Raw genomic sequence first — 19,379 nt, forward strand, 5'->3', positions numbered from 1 at the left:
AAAGACCCAAACGAATGGAATTTACTATGTTCATTAGAGAAAAAATAAATAGTAAGTTAAACACCACTGCCATTATATTATAGAAACAGTAAGCCCAAAATGCCCCTATAAAATTGCATACAAATGGCATTACAAAAATAGTAACCCATAAATATATCAGCATATGTCTTTAACCCATAAATGGCATCTGACAGCGACATTGTCTATGGTCATTGGTGAATATGATGGCCTCGATGGTAGTGCAAAGAATGCTAATAGTGGGACAAGCTACTCAAACAGACGTTATATATAGATTCAAGATAACGGAACAACAAACATCGTGCAGCCTCTAAGAAAAAAATAGTGGATGAATTTATGCTGCCAGGGTTATTCAAATCCAAATAGGACAAATACATGAAACCGTTACAAGCAAAAAGGCTGATTACATAGCTGAAAATGACAACAATTGCAAGCATAACAGGAGAAAAAAAACAAAGCAGCGACTAGTATATAACAGCCTGGTAACATGTCCCTGGTATGGTGATATGAATGTAACATAATCATGCCCAGTCTGGCGCTCTTTGCCAATGAAAGTATATGTGCGCCTAACGCGGGCATGCTGCCCCAAATCCTGTGCTGCTCTTGGTGATGAGCTGACTCCACTGGGTATCAGGGTCATCGGTAGCAAACTTAGTCCATGCTGGTGTAGCATACTCATAGCGGCTGTGCGTGATACGGTGGAACTCCTCAATGTTCTCGTTCTTGGCAATGTCGACCGTGTCACGAAGGTTAACAGAGAAGACATCACCGTAAGGCCTAACAGAGTGCAGGAACTGAGGCATTGAGATGGGCTCGGCGGACACCGCGGCAAGGTCGGCGGTGACAACGATGCTTCTCATGTCCGGGCTGAACATCGGGTGGGTGACATGCCCCGCGATAGTATCCGAGCTCTTCATCACCCGCACCACCACATCAGGATTATTAGCGTTCACTAGAAAGATGGCAAAGAAGCCTGGGTCTAGTATGTCCTTCTCTGGGGCTCCGGCTGGCTTGTCGCGGGAGGAGGAGAAGACAATCCAGTCCCCTCTAGGTGACCAGCTGCAGTGGGTGTCAGTCCAAGGACCATCTGTTAGACGTGTCACCGTGCCTTCTCCATGCTCCCCCATGTCGGAGTCTTCCATGATGTACAGATTTTTGTGATGCTTATCCCCTCCATCCCTCGTTGATCGAAACACAAACTTGGTCCCTTCCGGGTTGCTTGAGGGAAATGCATTGTTGAAATCTCCTTTGGTGAGACGATTCACCACCTGTTGATTGTGAGCCCCAGAAACATTGGAGATGGCGTAGATGTCTAGTGTCTTGGTAGCATCAAAGGATGGCCCTATACAGACGTACAAGGTGTCCTTTTCCGGGTTTTGGTTCCACACTATCGAAAAGATGCTATTCGAACTCCTTCTCTGCAAATTAGCTTTTTTAAGAACAATTACAGTTTTAAGAAATATTTTTTAGTCTAGGATAAAATTTTATTTTGTCTTGGAATTTGATATTATTTGGATTCCATACCTCGTGGACTTTGTGCAAGTTTGGACCATCAGCGAGCCAAACGGATTTGAAACTATTGTCAACGAAGGCGAGCTTTGAGCCATCCTTGGAGATAGTAGGAAACACACCAGACACCCTGAATAGCCCCACATCCTCGTGCGACTTCGGGGATTGTATCTTGTGGAAGTTCTTTGAGACAGTATTATTAGATCCGTCCTGCATTCAAGGGCGCATAAATCTGGTCAATTGTTTACACCAGTCCATAATATGTGTCTATGTGCGCAGAAATTTCCAAAGACAAATGAATCATACTTTTGTTTAATAATATACATTTATACATGAAAGTTAACATGAATACATAACATAGAAAGATATATCGTTATTCACACTTTTGAGAGATTTGAAGGCCTTGCCTATCCTACTGCTCTCGAATTGTAAGCCCTCTTGTACACTTCAAGTTCAATTTTAACCATTTATTTTGCCATTCGCTAATATCATAAATGTTCAACTCTTCACTAACCTGAACATGATTGCAGATGGTTCGGCAGCGGTGGTAACCGATGCGGGCACCGCCGTCGAGTATGAAGGGGTTGTAGTAGTCTTCATCTGCCCGGATCTTGTGGGTGATGCGCGCCGGCTCGTTTGGCACGCCGACGTCGAAGATCTCGATGTGGCGGTATTGCGCCTCCACGCGACTAGCGTCGTTTTGCCCAGCTTTCTGCCGAATGGTAGCCACGGCCACCCTGGTCTCGCTGATGGCCGCCGGAGTCACGGCGTCGAGGTCCTCCGGTGTCACCCGGACGGTCTCCCCGGTGGCGATGTCGTAGCGGAACACGCCCCAGGTCGTCTGGACCTCTTCGATGCCGCGGTGGAAGAAGATGACGCGGTCGCTGCCCCAGCTGGGCCAGCCGCCGTCCCGGATGAGGACCTTGCGCCGCAGGCCGCCCTGCGCCTTCCTGTCCACGTTCATGACGACGATGTCGGTCTTGAGGCGCTGGATCTCGCCGGTCCACCTGTGGAACTTGAAGTTCGCTACCGCAACCTTCTTCCCCGACGGCGACACGGCCGGGCTCAGGTCGTACTGATCTGCAGGGGACAGCAGCGCTCATCTCACATGTTGCTCAAATCCATGGCCGATGGACGGCCGGAGAGCTGACGCCGACGGCGTACCTGGCGGAGTGAGGCGCTCGGTCCTGCCGTCGGCGAGGTTGGTCTTGTACACGACGGTCCACGGGGTGCGCCGCGCTCTCACCAGCTCCTTGGTGGAGACGTAGACGAGCGAGTGGCCGACGGCGCGGCCGCCCTCCTCGAAGCCTCCAGCTATGCAGCCGCTGTCCTCCATGCGCGCGCCGCCGAAGGTGCCGGCGCCGTAGATGTCGGCCAGGCGCAGCACCGCCACCTTCCCCGGCGCCCTGCCGCAGCCGCCACCGCCGCCGGCGCCGTTGAAGCGCAGGGCCACGTGCAGGGTCTCGAGGCCGTCGTCCCGCTCGGAGACGAACACCAGGCCGGTGACGCGGCCGGCGGCCGCGTCCTCCGGCGTGGCGCCGCACCTGGATGCCGCCTCGGGGTTCCTGGCCAGGAACGTGAGGACCTCGCTGAGCGCTGCGGCGGGGATGGGGCGGCAGTTCTGGTTGTAGGACTCGCCGTCGGTGAGGAGCACCTCGCTGTGCGCCGACGAGAGCTGCGGATCGGCGGGGCACGAGAAGATGTCCAACGGTACCGGCGGCCTGTAGGTCGTGAAGAAGGCGATGCTACCGCGACTCTCGGCAATTGCTGCCATGGCTGGAAAGAAAGGATTCGATGACGCCGGTTACTGCCTCGGGTTAACTTTGTGTCGGTCGTTTGCTCAGATGAACCGCGCCGAGATGCCAGATTTATAGCCTGATCGGCCAGCAAGGCCTCTTAGCTTGATGAGCATCGTCAATGCTTAACGCTCGTGTGTAGCCAAAGATGATTACAGGACTCAGTAGTTCATTCATGATATAATTAATTCTGATTATTACTCATTAGTATTTAACTTTTGAGGTGCTCATCAGAGATCGAACAAGCATTTCTTCAGAGTTCTGAGGTGATGTGTAACGTATTGTGGTTCAGTTCGTTTATAAAATTAAAAGAAAACACTTGTATCCCTCGGCCCTCCCCATGATTTCTTCGTCATATTATTATGCGTTTTAGTATTGTTCGTCACTTAATATAAATCCGCTCCCTTTCGAAAGAAAATTTATGCGTTTGTCTTTTTATGTAGATGGATATTATTGTAGATGTTGATCCGTCTCATCATGTTAATATCATAGATCCCAGCTCTAAGTCAACTTTTTTGCTATGACGTCAGCCTATATACGTTATGCATGACTGTATTGTTCATTTATTATGCCGTCAGAGATCCAATAATTAGACATTAAATAGTTCACATGCATCCATGATCCACATGACCTCCGAACTTGCAAATATTCTGAGGTGTATTGTTTGATGGAATGGAAGTCATCTCTTTAGGGATTGATGCCTTATCATTATTACCACGTAGTTATTAAAGTAAGAAAAGACTAAGTGCTCTTGGTCATCACAAGCAGCCTTTGTTTTAAGAAGAAAAAATGACTAACCCCTTCTAAGTCTTTAGGATATGAATATATATACAATGACAGGCAAGCTGGGAATCTCTTGAGGCCGTCTTATCATGTAGGCATGACATAAAAAAAAGAAGAAAAAATGACTGACCCCGTTCTAAGTCGTTGGGTATTCATGTATGATAATGACAAGAAAGGTGGCCATCTCTTCTCTTGAACCCGTCTGTTGTCATGTAGGCATGAGATTTAAAAAAAAAGGTTGATGTCTTTATGTGTCCTTTATTATGTAGCTTGTATCTAATGTTTTCTCTTCTAGACAACTTTAGAACTTGTAAAAAGATAGCCTGCGGCATCCTAAGTTAGGCACTAGTAGTAACTCTTAAAATGTTTCATTGCCTTCTCTGATCTCAATTACTAATTACATGTTGAAGTCCATGTACTCGACTCGACGTCTGGACTTAATATATCAAGGTTGTTTGATTCACTTTTACTTTTTTTAAAAAAAAGGCGTATATTATTATTTTGTATAACAAATATTTAAAGAAAGGACTAAGTCTAGGTCACTGGAATAATGCTTTGTTTTTGACTTGACGCTAGCATAGAGCCATAGACCATGTTATTGTTAGTAAACTCGTCTGATCTTAACCGAGTCTTCCGGGTCCTTTTGTTAAAGGGACCTGTAAACAAATTGTGTCGTGAGTCATAACAAAACAAAGTCATTGCAGCATCTATCCAGGTCATCCATTTCTGATTTTCTATATAATTGGATGTGTATATCTAGTGAGGTAACATTCATTGGGCTCAGATAGAAGGTGTCCTCTTCTCTCTCCCTCTCTGGATCTCCTTCCTCCCTCCTCCTTCTCGACCCCTCCTTGCTGGTCGTAGCAGCAAGGCTCGGTAATGGCATTCAACGACGATGAGAAACCTTCTGCTTCCAATACTGGTACCGTCCATCATTCTCCTGACTCCATGTATGAATGGATCGATACAGAGAAGATGATAGATTGATTTGATTGCGTTCAGGGAGGACCAAGGGCCTGGTGACGATCAAGCCAGCCAAGTACTTCAAGGACGATGCGGCGCTGACGGCGGACACGGTGACGGCCGAGGTGGAGATCAACGCGACATCCTCCACCGCCGTGAGGGAGGGGCTGGACCTGGTGGCCGTGCTCGACGTGAGCGGCACCATGGCCGAGGAGAAGCTCGAGAGCATGAAGAGAGCCATGGCGTTCGTGATCATGAAGCTCACCCCCGTTGACCGCCTCTCCATCGTCACCTTCTCCGAAGGTGCCACCAGGCGCAACCCGCTGCGGTCCGTGACCGCCGCCGCCCAGGACGACCTCAAGGCTCTCGTCAACGGCCTGGAGGCCCGCGGCCCGACCAACATCAGAGCCGGCCTCGAGACCGGGCTGGCCGTGCTCGCCGGCCGCGTCCACACCAAGGCCCGCACGGCCAACATCTTCCTCATGTCCGACGGGCACCAGAACGCTGGGGACAACGCCGGCGATGTCGACCCAGGCCAGGTGACCGTCTACTCGTTCGGTTTCGGCCAGCACACCGACCACAAGCTGATGAGCGACATCGCCAGGAGATCCCCCGGCGGGACGTTCAGCTCGGTGCCGGACGGGTCCCAGGCGAGCGTCCCCTTCTCGCAGCTGCTGGCCGGGCTCCTCACGGTGGTGGCGCAGGACGTGGAGCTCACCTTCACGCCCAACCCCAAGACGGACCCGAGCGAGGTGGGCGACACCGACACCATCGAGGTGGCCCGCGGCACCGACTACACGACGATCCCTGACGCCGCCACCTCCGGCAAGATCACCATCAAGTTCGGCACCCTCTTTGCCGGAGAAGGGCGGAGGGTCGTCATCACCCTCAAGCTCAAGGACGTGAGCGACAAATTCGAAGAAGAAGAGTACGACGCGACGCTAGCCGAGGCCCAGCACAGCTTCACGGCCCAGGGAAGGCCCAAGGATCCCCAGGTCCCGCAGGACATCCAGATTCGGCGCACCCCGAGCCCATCCCAGGCCCCTGGTGAGAGCAGCAAGGCGCGGGAGGTGCAGGCCGAGATCGCCAGGCGGAACCACGCCGAGGCGATCAGGCAGGCGAGAGAGCTGGCGGACGCCGGCGAGCTCGAGGAGGCGGGGTACAAGCTGGTGGAGGCGCAGAACGCGCTGGAGGACATCGTGGTGGACCGCCTGGACGACGGCAAGAAGCTGGTGAGCTCGCTCCGGGCGGAGCTGGCGCAGCTGCTCAAGCTCATGGAGACGAAGGAGCTCTACGAGGCGCAGGGCCGCGCCTACGCCCTTGCCTCGGAGACCTGCCACGGCCGCCAGCGCTACGCCGCCAGGGGCGGCGGCGGAGACGACGACGTCCGCCTCTACACCACGCCGCGCATGGACACCTACCGCAAGCAGGCCAAGAATTTCGAGGAGAACCCCACTGCGCCGGTGCCCACCGCCGACGAGGACCTCAAGCAGGAGATCCTCGCCAACCCCATCTCCGCCGTGTCCACCGAGCTCGCCTACCACCTCCGCATGGCTATCCAGTCGCTGCAGGCCATCGAGAGGATCGTCGCCCCAAGCAACTAGCTAGTAGCTACTATTTAGCTATAAAGCTCTCCGCTCTGTTTTCCTTGTGCTCGATCGTTTCCTTTCTCCTATTTGAGTTACTTTCGCTGTCCAATAAACCGGCCACGGGATGCATAAGTGGTTTGTTCTTGCAATTTGTAACAGATTTGCGTAAATTGAATGGAATATACAGCATCATCCATCTTGCTTATTTAATCTCACTCTCCACTCGTTGATGCGTCTTAGAATACCTTAGGTGGTGGTGTTTTTTGTTTGCATCCCTAACAAGTTTTTTTTATTTTTTTGCGTGATCGTGTATTTCGGTTGTACATATCCAAACTTCTCTTCTTCCTAATGAAAAACGTGTTATGATGTCTTAAAAAAATCTCAATCTAATAATAATAGCGCAATGGATCGGATTATCAGAGTAGGGCTGGACGAAAGAATCATGGGTCCTGACAGCCATCATGCTTGTTGGAATAGGTGACGCCGAGGGGCAAGGAGGCTTTTCTTCATCTGCTGCAACCACATTTTTGGTTGCTGCAAGAGATCGGAAAAAATGTTTCTCTGCTTCATCGATGCAGCAAGAGATTCTTGGTTCTTGCGTTATTGTTCAGGAACTGATTATATTTTAAGCAAATCCAAAATTCATGCTCAATATTTTGGGCTCGATGACATGTAGGGATGCAGGTTTTGGTGGGTCAACCCAATGAAAAATATCCATTTCAGTGTTTCACAAAGACTAAGATCCATTTCACTAGATGTAACTGAAGCCTAAGGGTACACATTTGAGATTTTGAGCAGAGTAACAGAGCATCAAGCCATCAACTACCGTCCGTGAGCTGTGAGCAAAGCAACAGGGAGCTTGAGGATTCAGGAGGTACGCTTCTTCACTAACAGGAGCTCAGCCTCGTAGGGAGCTTGAGGATTCGGCGGCGGACGGCCACCGCAGCGAAGGGCGCGCGGACGGCTGCAGCACTGCAGAAGGTATGGGTCCGGCGGTGGAAGGACGGACGACCGCGGCAGGGACGGGAGCTGATGGCGGACGGGATCTCAATCTCAGTAGCCAGCCCCAGGCAGGCTGGCCTCTCCGTTTTCTGCGGCGGCGTGCACGGGCGTGGCCATGGCTCCTCGTCGGCGGCGTGCTGCGGAGTGTGGAGGAAGGGGATGCAAGCGAGGGGCGGCCGGAGACGGCGGCGGCGACAGCGTTTTCTTTTCAGGGCAAACACCGACTGCCACTTAGGGCTTCGAACACCCTAGGTCCAGGCGAGCTCGGGCGGATGCGAGCCGGGCACAAGGAAGAAGACGGCCGACCGGCGTCAGGCGGCGCTCCGGCGAGCCGCTGGCCGTAGGTCGGATGGCGATCAGGAATTTCTTTAAAAATACCCCTGACAATTTTGTAAATAGACCCCTAATTTGGATCGAGATCAAATCGCGATCCGAATATTTGCAAAATACCCCCTAATTTGGATTCGTCGCGATCCAAATTAGGGGATTATATGAAAATAATAGGGAAGGTTATTTATAAAAAAGACCCTAAAAGTTTCATATAGCCCCCTGGTTCGTGTCGTCTTCAACTCTCCGCTTGCCCGCTTGGTAACGGAAAGAGAGAAAAAAGGCAATCGAAAACCTGTCCGCCGCCGACGACGACGATGCTCCCCGCCGTGCGATCCTGTGCCCTGGGCCGGTGGCGCCCGCCGCACCACCTCCTCCCGCGCCTCCTCTCCTCCTCCTCCGCCGGAGCCTCTCCCGCGCGGCCCCAGGCTGCGGCGCTGCTGGAGCTCCCGGAGGTGGAGAAGGTGCTGCGCGACGTCCGGGCGGGCGACGTGCGCGTCTTCCCTGTCGGCGAGGGCGGGCTGCACGGCGGCGCCTGCGCCGACTACATGGTCGTCGCCACAGGCCGCTCCGACTGGCACGTCCGCAACATCGCGCAGGCGCTCCTCTACAAGGCACGTATTCCCCTGAATTCCCCCCTTCCTCTGACTCCCCTCGCAGAAGAGCGAAAGGAAGGTTCCACAACCAGCGTAAAGTTATTCTTGGTGATTTATTCTGCCTTGGATTGTAAGATTAGGAACTTGCAAGGTCCTTGGTTTGTTGCCGTTAGTTCCACCATTTCCTGGACCTACATCTAGGATTTTATAAGGGTTTCATTCGGCAATTGGATTGGAATGGGTGTAGTTGGAATTTATTGCTTCATATTGGTGGGTAGGTTGGAAGCCTTGCTCAATAAACAATCCACTCAGATCAACGAATCCCCAGGGCAATTCAGGTCCTATGAATTTTGTTTGTTAGTCTCGTCTGCTCAAGATCATTTAGAAACTACCCTGGGGTTGTGATTGTTTTTATTAATTCAATCTCAATTTCAATTTAATGAAGGAAAATTAATATCCCGATGTACATCTGGTATTTCAATTTCATCCAGATGTACATATGGTCCATCCTAGCTCAGTTGTGCCTACCCTACAATGCTGACCACACCAATGTAATTCTTGGTGGTTTGTTACATATTGACGTGTAAGATTTGGATCCTGCTTGTTTCATTAACTTTTGTACCCAATAAAGTCACTATTTCCCGCATCAATAATATCTGGTGTTTGAAGATGCATTTTATTTGGTAACTGGATTGGGGTTAGTATAATTCAAAGTAACGGATGTGCATTCATGGGTAAGATAGAAACGTTTCTCACGAAGCAACTGGAGTTAGCTCCAGAATCAGCAGTACAATCTGGGTCATAGGATTTTTTTTATTGATTTAAGAAATTCATGTTTGTTGGTACCATCTGCTAGACATTAGAAAATATACTATTAACAAAAACCATAGGCTTAAGATTCCATATAATTCCATTATGCATATACCTGCGCATTTGTCTTGGAGACTTGTCTTGGACGTGTAATTTTTTTTCTCATCATTTCAAATTAAGAATGTTGTACCCAGTGTTAGCTCTCATATGCGGGGATATGCTCTTTCATGGTTCATCATATCACCAACCCTTGAACTGCTCCATGCTCCAATTCTATTTTCAGCACATTAGGCAGACGTTTCCCTTAGCATGTATTGGAATACATCAACCTCATGCTGATATAAGTCAAATAGGGTCATTGTTGAGCAGCTTATTTGACTGCACCTTTGACATACACCAGTAGCAGAAGAGATATACAACCAGATTCGGCAGTGCTATGAGTGAAAAATGTGATCTTTAGTCAATATATAAATGTTCTCCTCCACTGGCTCCTCTTTCCTTTCGATTACTTATAATGATTATTATTTCGTTCATGTTTTTTAAATATTATTCTATTATATTGACATCAATATATAAATATTCTTCTCCACTGGCTCCTCTTTCATTTTGATTAATTATAATGGTTATTATTTGTTCATGTTTTTGTAAATATTATTCTATTATGTCGACATGTAGCGTATGTTTGTTCTTTTTTTTTTTGAGACTGCGTATGTTTGTTCTTTAAGTCTCCCCATCTGTGTCTAGACTACATTGTGAAGTTGGGCTGCCACGGAAAATATGTATATGGACATGGTATTGAGTCTGTTCCTATCTTGTTACAGATAAAGCAGAAGCAGAAGGGCTCTGACAGAATATTGATGCCAAGTGTGGAAGGTCAGCAAGCTGGAAAGTGGGTTGTCATTGATTCAGGTAACAGCAACATCTCATATTTTCATCCCTCCACTTTGTGAAAGCTGCATAGCGTTTAAAATAGTCTCTTAATGTATCATCTGATTGATGGCACAAAACATGTTTCTTCTCCCAATTTTCGTGTTGTGCTTCTACAGAGACTATGTTATTAACTGAAATAGAGTTATGACGAAATGCTCCACCTTGAACCTTTATCTTGTCATCGATGTCGTAATTGTGATTGATTACGTGTACGTTATTCTGGTTTGATAATTTTTCCTTATTTACCAAGTGAACTAACTTAAGTTTTGAGTTGTTTGTTATCTTGCTATTCTTCTCTCACTTCCTATCTGTTTCCAAAAATCAACCAAGTTTGAATTTCATTAGCAAAGGTTTCACTTTGAGGTTCAACTTCATGCTGGTGTACTCTAATTTTTGTCAAGTTAGAAGTTCAACAGTGGGACTGCAATGATCTTTCTGTGACTACAATTTGTTTTCCATTTTATCGAGAAGCTGGTCATTAAATTGTTTATGGAGCTTGAAATCATTTTTGAGAATCCAATTACATTTTGGGGTACAATTTGACCCATAAACGTGAGCATCGGTTAACGTGATTAATTTGATTATCAATGCTACATTTCCAGTGCTTGCTGTCTGGAGTATACAGCAATGACGGAGTAGATTAAGTATCATTATAGTAGTAATCTAGGGGATTGCATGGCAACATAAGAAGTAGAAGCCAAAATTTGATGTTAGTAACATACTATCCAAAAAATAGAGCATATTGGATACCAAACTTTAGTTTCATGGCTTGTCCTTCTATCATTTCAGCTCCACACTAGCCGAAGTTGTTCTACATGATTGATTAATGGCGAGTTTTATGCCTTATACGTGTAAAATCTTTGGTTATCTCAGGAAGCATAATCATCCATGCACTTGAAGAAAGGGCAAGAGAATATTATGATTTAGAAAGCATTTGGTCAAAAGAGGTGTCTCCTAATACTTCTGTTCAGGTCAGTGCACTTATAATTGTGTTTTATTGTTGTTGTGCAGATAAATGGTATCTTATGTCTCTAATTATTGATAAATGGTATATTATGTTTCTAATTATTGGTTGTCAAAGTTGGTTCCTAACTCCAGGGAGTATAGTACTTCACTTAATATTTATTTGATTTGTTTCATGTCGTGAAAATGAAACTTGACAATAGTTTGTCATTCTCCAACCTGAATTGTTTTAGGCTTTTAACGCTAGTAATATTAATGCTTCATTGTAGGATTTAAATATCAATAAAATTTGCCGTTGTCAGGTGTTCCAATCTACCTAGGGCGCATGAATTTCTATGTAAAATCATATTTGTTTCATGTCCATTTTGCCATACACAAGATAGTGTACTGACAATTCAATTGAGAAGAAAGTGTACTGACAATTCAATTGGGAACCAAATTATCCAGATAAATGTGGTGAGAAATTAATTTTACAACCTTTCCAGGAAATAAACAGCATTTGTGTCTTCATCTGGAGCATTTGTTTATAAAGCTTACAGACCGAAGTCGCATGTTCTGTTCAAATGCATGGTTCAGTTACAGTACTAATCCCTCCGCATGTTCTTAAATTGAGATGGATTTGTGTATAGGTGGTCAGCGGCTACTAGGATTTCATTTTTGTTTATATCATTTCAAATTCAATTCATCTTCTCTTCTATTGAGTCACAATGCTTAGAATCCTCTGCAGGAGTTGGAGACCTCGCTAGTAAAGACACGTCGGAGGAACCTGTCGCAGAAACCCATGAAGAGCCTCTGAACTCGATGGTCTGGTACCATGATCCACGATACTGTGAGATCGTTTTTTTATTCCTCCTGTAACATCCTCTAGTTTCCAGAACTCTCGTCTTACTTTGGGATTATCTGTAATGGACTAAAATCGCTTTGATGTAAAGATCCATTTGCAAACTTTTTACTGAAAGTTTACACATGGTATTGGGACTGACGAACCAGTGTCTGTCAGTTCACTGCATCCCTACGAATTCACTGATCCAAGCAATATTCAGTTGCAACGTGATAGCTCCACTTTCGTGCAAGTTACATTATGAAAATTTCTGTTTTTACTTTTCACAAAAAAAAAAATTCAAGTTAGTTTTCATCCAGAATGAGAAAAAAAAAGCAGATCGCAATGGGTAAAGTGGTACGGTGGTGATGGCAGACACATCATTATTACCCGTTTTAGAGTATAAATCAGTGACGGCCTGCTGCAAAGGATACCACTCCTATGTATTTTCTCAAATGTTACCAGGCCATTCACGCTATGAGAGTGCCATCAGTAGAAGCGACACGTACACTAGTAATGTGTACAGGCAAATCTTCCAATTTATTGTTCCCAATCCATATCAAAATATCACATGATGTAAGGAACACATAGCGTCTGCAGAAGTTCCGTGGTAAAAAGAAAAGGTGCACGACTTGAGTCCATTTGCTCAAATTACACGACATTTGAATTCAAACACACCGCTCAGTTGATCAAGTGGTGAAACCATTTGCAATATCAAGTCACATGATTTGGAGATGGAGGTCGGGGTATCCTGCTTTGGGTTTGTTCTTCTCGAACAGCTCTTGCAGCGCGGTGACAAATTGTTGATGGACTTCATTTACCTGCAAGCAACCGGCAGCAGCAGGACAGATTGTCCGTTTGAGCTAGAAAGTGTACGTAAACCATTAAATTGTAGATGCTAGTTGTCCTTTTTCTTCAACATCATAATTTGCAGGAAACGGCCATGCGAATCTGAGCACAAGCCCCAAAGCAAGATGAATTCAAGGAAGGCGATGCGTGCGCACACAAGGAAGGCGCTCAAAGTGATTATAATATTAATTCAGTGTCCATCAGCTAACTAATTGCCACAAAGGAAGGTGTCGACCTTCTAAACCCGCAAAAGAATAATGTCTTTTTTTTAATCAAAATTGACATTCAAAAGGTGTCCTAGACCAAATTAGGCCAATGAATTTTAATGATGAGTGGATAACAAGGTAGGAAATTGATGACAAAAGAGTAACGGTTATTTGGTTTAAGGAATATGATGATCTATATGTATCACCTTATCACTCTCACATTTGTCATATTTGGTTTGAGGAATAGGGTTATCCATCACAGTTTAACATAATTGTCAGTGTCACGTAAAACATTGAACTTGAATGATGAAATGCTACATTTTACATCACATTCAATTCCCATATACCCCATGGTAGCACGTCTCTTGTCGCATCAGTTCTCTGTTCTTGGTCTCTTGGAGATAGATACAGCGATCGACCAACTCATTTAGAGCACATGACTGGTGTATGTGACATAATTAGGGGATAGGTCCACAATGTCGTCCTTAAATGGCATAATAACGACTTTGCTAAAGAAAAAGATAAGATACACACAGTGACCTCTTAACCTCCTAGGAGGCAATAGGTTGTATTCTTATTCTCGGTCTTTAGGATGAAACCAGATAAACCGTCCATAGTAGTTTGGGAATATTCGAAAATCTGCTTTTCATTAGAAGTCAAAAATTTTGGAGAATTATTTGAAGAAATCACTCAACTACCCAAATGATGAGTTTGTGCTATTCAGATTCACGGACCATGGACGATGCAACCTATATGGACTAGTATATCAACCTACGGTCCGGGTTAATTGCCTATACTTGTCTTCATAAATTTCAATTAATATGTATTTTAAAATGCTATTAATATTTTCTGTTATTTTTCAGAGAATTTGTTATGCACATTTTTTTCTTGAGTACATGTATGTATTCACCACCTAAAGTGATGCCACATGTATGCATTATATCCATTTTCAATTATCTTAAATGATACATAACTTAGACCAACCGCTGTATAATTCAGGACTGTCCTGCTTGTGTTATTTTACGTTGCCTCCCACTAGCATAAATAGTATCATCGATCTGGGACGCAGAGCACAACTTTGATCAATATTAATTTCTTTAAATCAATCTATAAGCATAAGAAAATTACAATGTTCTTGAAACTAATTTTGTAAGCAAATATACTCATGATTGATTATTAAATTCTATGTTTGACATAACAGTACCGTACCTCATTAGTTGTAGGTTGACCCTTTTTCTCAACAAGGATAGGTTTTCCAATAAAAACATTCACGGGGGATGGGATGGGTATGGTATTGGCGTCCTGCATTTAGTGTCACAGAATAAGATTGGAAGAAAATGGCAATACATTACACGTGCAGCTCACATAAAGGAATAGCAGGTCTAAGGAAGAGAATAGGACGTCTGTAGGTGCACCTTACCCAAACTTCCCCCAGTAGATAACCGGAAGGGATTTCAATGCTGTTAAAATCCTGGTAAGTAATTTGATATCTGGATTCCACCACTTGTATGCATTACTCTAGAAAGAAAAAAGGAGCGGACTTCAATGAAATTTCAATCATGAGAAAGGCTAAAATTTGCAAATGAGTGTTTTCATTAGCTGCATAGTACTTCAGTCCATATTATTGCCCGCCCATTAAGCATTTGACATAATCTGGGTCGGTTGGAAATTGGGGTGTACCTGTCCAAAGCAGAAAACAGGCACTAAAGGGCATTTGACATAATCTTCACGAAACCTTTTCTTGCCTGTAGCCATCAGCAAGGTGGGAGCAGAAAACTTCTCTCGTAGCTGGAACTGAACCAAGCCACATCCATATTTGCCTCATGAATGGGATGTAGAATACCTGCATAATATAGCAAAACTTAGAAAATGAATGCGACACGACCATATCAAGCATTCTTACAAACTATACATTCTGGGAATGAATGTAACCATTCAAGGCTTTTACCGTGCTGCCCGTTAATATCTCCATCTTTCGTACAGGTATGCATGAAGCGAGGTCCGTCAACGCCCATGCGCCTACTGGCATTATTGAGTGCCGGCTCGTAACCAAATACTGCGACACGATGTAAAATGTTGTGCACACCTAGAGGAAAGAGATGACATAATAAAGAGCGAAGTCCCCTTTATGTAAATAGTTTCCATTGCTTCTGTACTTATTAGCAGGCCATTATACATGTTTACAGCAAGTCAGAAACAGCAATTTCCATGCATCTAGTTTATTTTAACAATTTATCTTGTTGGAGAACGAAGAGCAGCTTATGTAATCTAGAAAATGTTAGTTAATACTATTTCGATATAGTTTTCGGATACCACCTGAGTGTATGTGGTAGATTGTTAGGGTCTAGAGTTTTCCTGATGCTACTAGATTCTCTTATTTTGCGTAGCCTCTCATATTAGACGTCCACCAAACATGAGGACATATATTTTTAATTAGTTCATTTTCCTTGGACGAGGCATTGTAATATGCAGAGTACGTGTCATGGTTGATGTAAGTTGCATTGTACCGTAAGCTCCTTTGGGATCAAAGGCCTCGTAGTGGTCCACATGCAGAGTAACGGGGAAGTAGCCGAGCCCGTATTTGCATATGAACCTGCACTTACCCAAGCTAGCACTCCTTAGCAGTGTGACAAATTAAAGGCGAACGCCGCCGCCGAAAATGAAATTCAAAAGGAAGCAAATTGACCTCGCGATGGAGCGGCCCCATTTGCTGGACCGGAACGAACATGAAGAAGAGCTGCGTGCGTAACACCCTGCACATCCACAGCAGTAGCAGTTGCCAGTTGGTTATTGGATAGCATCATAGCAACATGTAGTACAGAGGAACACATGCAAAAAGAAACAGTGGACGGACGGACGAACAGCATGGCGACGCGAGCAGGGACGAACAGCATAGTTTGATTGCTCAAGGTAATAGTATAGTTTCTGGATGATCTCGAGCAGACTGGACCAACAAACATGATGTTTATAATATCGTAGATGTTAGTGATCCAGGAAATGGTGGTACTAATCGCGAAAAAATGATCCCTAATCAAACAATCCAAGGCAGAACAAATATCCAAGAATCACGCTGGTTGTGGATGTCCCAGGCAAAACGGGAACCTTCCTTTCGCTAGATCTTCTACGAGGGGAGTCAGAGGATAGGGGGAAATTTAGGGGAGTACGTGCCTTGTACAGGAGCGCCTGCGCGATGTTGCGGACTTGCCAGTCGGAGCGGCCTGTCACCTGTGGCGACGACCATGTGGTCGGTGCAGGCTCCGCCGTAAAGCTCGCCCTCATCCACATCATCAATGGCAGCCGTGGTGCCGCCGTCCTCGTGCTCGAGTGGATTTTGCCCAAGACCTCGCCGCCGTCCAACTAGACGAGCAAGCGTCGGATGTTGCAGCTACTTCCAAACCAAATCCTTAGAAGATGAAACAATCACGATGATTCGAGTATAAAGATGCAGCATCTCATTTGTCGAACCGATTAGCAAAGGCATTGGGGCAAATTTAACCAGTGCCGGCCTCGCCAGGCAGCTCTTGGCTTTGTTTCCATGTCTACACCCTGACTCTCCCTTGAACCAGCAGGCAGCAGCATGCTGTCGTAAACAAGCAGTAAGGGAGCGGAAGCCTGATGAATCAGCTTCTTCTTCATGCAATTGTCAACACATAATGTGCTAATTTGCACACAAGGAATCAGATTCCAACACGTTGTCAACCGCCAAATCTCGATCGTAATGATAACAGCAAAATAAGAGGAGCAGAATGTACCAAAGAATCGAGACTAATTTCTGAAAACAAAAGAGAGAAAAAAAAGTGAGCCAACCATGAACACAGAACAGGGGAGAAAGGCATTGCTGGGAGTCTCCCTAATGTCCCTCTGATACTCTGATACCTATAATCCAACAGCAGCCCATTAACTTGCCCAGAAGAGCCCACAAACTACAAAGAGTCATTTGTTCTTTGTTCGTCCGTTGCGTCAGCCGTTTGCTTCAACAAAAACAAAGATGTCCGAGTGTGAACGGAGCGCATAAACAACACAGAACACACGAATTTATCCGTCATCACGGGCATGTTAGTAGCTTCTTCCTTATTTTTTTTTTCTCGGTCTCGTTATATTCTTAAAGCTGGTGATATTCACTTTTTTAAAAAAAATTAAAAATAACATGAGTAAATGCATAGCTAGTATATTCAACATTTAGAAATACTATATTCAACATTTCTTTAAATCTAGCTCAACATTCTGAATAAACTAGTTCAACGTTTTTGCAAGATAATGTAGTCTGTTTGGGCCGTCTTTGCTTAGGCGGCGGAGAGTAGCCCATGTGTGTGTGCTGCTTTGGGCTTCATTTTAGAATCCATTCCAGTTCGGGTGAGTTAGCCCACGGTAGCCCAAACATGTGTGTAGAAACATCTGCACTTCCTGCAAGAAATTTGAGTGGGTGACATGGTGAGAAATTTTCGCTCCAAAATACTGTACATAAAAGTAGCATCAAGAAAACCATCCGTTGCAAAAAGCAGATAAACCTACATGTAATCTTCGCTTTCCCACAAGTAAACTAGGATTTGGATCACAATAGAAATCGTGTAGGGAAACCATCTCTTAGCGCGACGCTGAAACGCCGCTCAAACACTTTATCCACGGTATGGCCTCTGCATCCTGCCGACACTATTATCATATTGGCGCGAAGGTAGAGATGGGCTCAAAACATGGAGAAATGGAAGCCGCGTAGCACCTCAAGCAAGCCTCTTTCTTCTTCTTGCATATGAATCAACAACCTCCTTTTTTCTAGTGCTCTCTGGTAGCAATAGCATCAGTACTAGATTGAGATCTTGGCCCGTAAGCGAGCGATTAGTCGCCATCCACGCGTTCAAAAGAAAGATGGGTCGTTGGGCAGAGGCAGCTAGCGGCACTCCGAAGAGTAATTCGGAAAGCAAAATGCGTGTCAAGCCGGCCGGCGCAACTGTTCCAAGTACAAAACTGGTTTCTGAAGCTTCAGCATTATTGTACCAGCCAACAGACCGCTTTTGTCATTGACTTATGGTTAGGGAAAAGATGTAACCAGTCTAACGACCAGCAGCTACCATCGTCTCCTATCCTAAGTGATCCATTTTTATGTTTTTTACAAGTGCACATTAATCTAAAGTAAATTTTCCTCAAGTGGTTACATTTAATCAGACAGAGCAATCCCTAACTAACGTTCTGTTAAGTTGCAAAACAATCATCCAGTAAAGAGTCTACATCCATCACAACAATCCCCACCAAGGTTTCCATAGCATGTTATAACGAGTAACTAAAAGTTTCAAGACTTCCTCAAATGTACTGCTGATTAGTGAGCAACAAACCTAGCTCCTTTTGTCCTTGCCAAAGCGTTTATAATTGGAAGAAAAATGCGCACAATGTAAAGGACCTGCATGTGGAGAGTGCCAGTGTGTATATTCTTGCCTTTACAAACGAATAATGTACACATCAGTGGCTGGTACTTGTCTCGCACAATAAACTTAGCTAATTTAAGTAGTCTTTCCTACTTCCTCTAGTGGTATACTTTATCTTCTAGTGGAACTGTTCTTGGAATAATCTATCTTCCAGTGCCAGTAATCCAGTACGTATATGCTTTTTAATCCACCAATCTGTGTACTAATCAAATGTTCTTTCAAAATGCAAGAAAAAGAACATGTGTTTCAAGCATGGTTAATTGTAGAAATGGCAATGCAGAATGTAACTACTCCGATCCTTCGCAACAATGATTGCAGTGCCCCCCAAACTGTACCTGATAGGACACTGGATGTCATGACTCATGACTTACGAGACACAGGTTGCAACTACTCCCCTGGAGAGAAGTGGGTGTTTGGATACGAGGTGCTAAACTTTAGCAGGGTCACATCGGATATTCGGATGCTAATTAGAAGGACTAAACATGAGCTAATTAGAAGGACTAATTGCACAGATGGACCCCATTGAATGGGCTAGCATAACTGTGCGCTGCTAGAAACTATTGACTATGGGTTGCCACCAGGCACCACCATCAATCCTAGGAGGTGGGATCCGCTTCTCCTACTTGTTGGCTTGTGCACTTTTTCTTCTCTCATGGGGATTACTCGTGATTCACTCAAGTTGGTTTGCTGGTTCCATAATACGTAACGCTGTAGGGGTTGTATCATCTTTGTCCCTGGAACGTGCGTTGCCTAGGTGACAAGAATGAGTGTAAGCAACGTCCAACTTGCCCTCCCTTCTCC

The 19,379-nt window shown here is 45.4% G+C and overlaps 3 protein-coding genes and 1 pseudogene across 4 annotated transcripts; 2 read left to right on the forward strand and 2 right to left on the reverse strand.

Moving 5' to 3' along the window:
- Positions 1–343: 343 nt before the first annotated feature.
- On the reverse strand, positions 344–3,349 carry LOC101774581. Its single transcript, XM_004963434.2, has 4 exons — positions 2,692–3,349; positions 2,042–2,607; positions 1,543–1,737; positions 344–1,436 (listed from the first exon to the last, which is right to left on the reverse strand). The coding sequence occupies exons 1-4, from the start codon at positions 3,299–3,301 to the stop codon at positions 585–587; spliced, it is 2,223 nt and encodes a 740-aa protein (XP_004963491.1). The 5' UTR covers positions 3,302–3,349; the 3' UTR covers positions 344–584.
- Positions 3,350–4,885: 1,536 nt separating this feature from the next.
- On the forward strand, positions 4,886–6,868 carry LOC101778620. Its single transcript, XM_004960649.4, has 2 exons — positions 4,886–5,028; positions 5,109–6,868. Exons 1-2 carry the CDS (start codon positions 4,986–4,988, stop codon positions 6,671–6,673), a joined length of 1,608 nt encoding a protein of 535 aa, XP_004960706.1. The 5' UTR covers positions 4,886–4,985; the 3' UTR covers positions 6,674–6,868.
- A 1,353-nt stretch (positions 6,869–8,221) lies between these two features.
- Positions 8,222–12,295, forward strand: LOC101779028 (protein Iojap-related, mitochondrial). 2 transcript variants are annotated; one of them, XM_022824913.1, is made up of 4 exons: positions 8,222–8,601; positions 10,215–10,302; positions 11,197–11,294; positions 12,002–12,295. In XM_022824913.1, exons 1-4 carry the CDS (start codon positions 8,305–8,307, stop codon positions 12,080–12,082), a joined length of 564 nt encoding a protein of 187 aa, XP_022680648.1. In that variant the 5' UTR covers positions 8,222–8,304; the 3' UTR covers positions 12,083–12,295. The 2 variants fall into 2 exon arrangements, with proteins under 2 accessions (XP_022680648.1, XP_004960708.1); XM_004960651.3 differs by having other exon boundaries at positions 8,226–8,601; positions 12,014–12,295.
- Positions 12,296–12,825: 530 nt separating this feature from the next.
- LOC101774972 lies at positions 12,826–16,440 on the reverse strand (annotated as a pseudogene).
- Positions 16,441–19,379: the final 2,939 nt, after the last annotated feature.

This window comes from Setaria italica, chromosome III (genome assembly GCF_000263155.2).
Source record: "Setaria italica strain Yugu1 chromosome III, Setaria_italica_v2.0, whole genome shotgun sequence".
NCBI lineage: Eukaryota > Viridiplantae > Streptophyta > Magnoliopsida > Poales > Poaceae > Setaria > Setaria italica.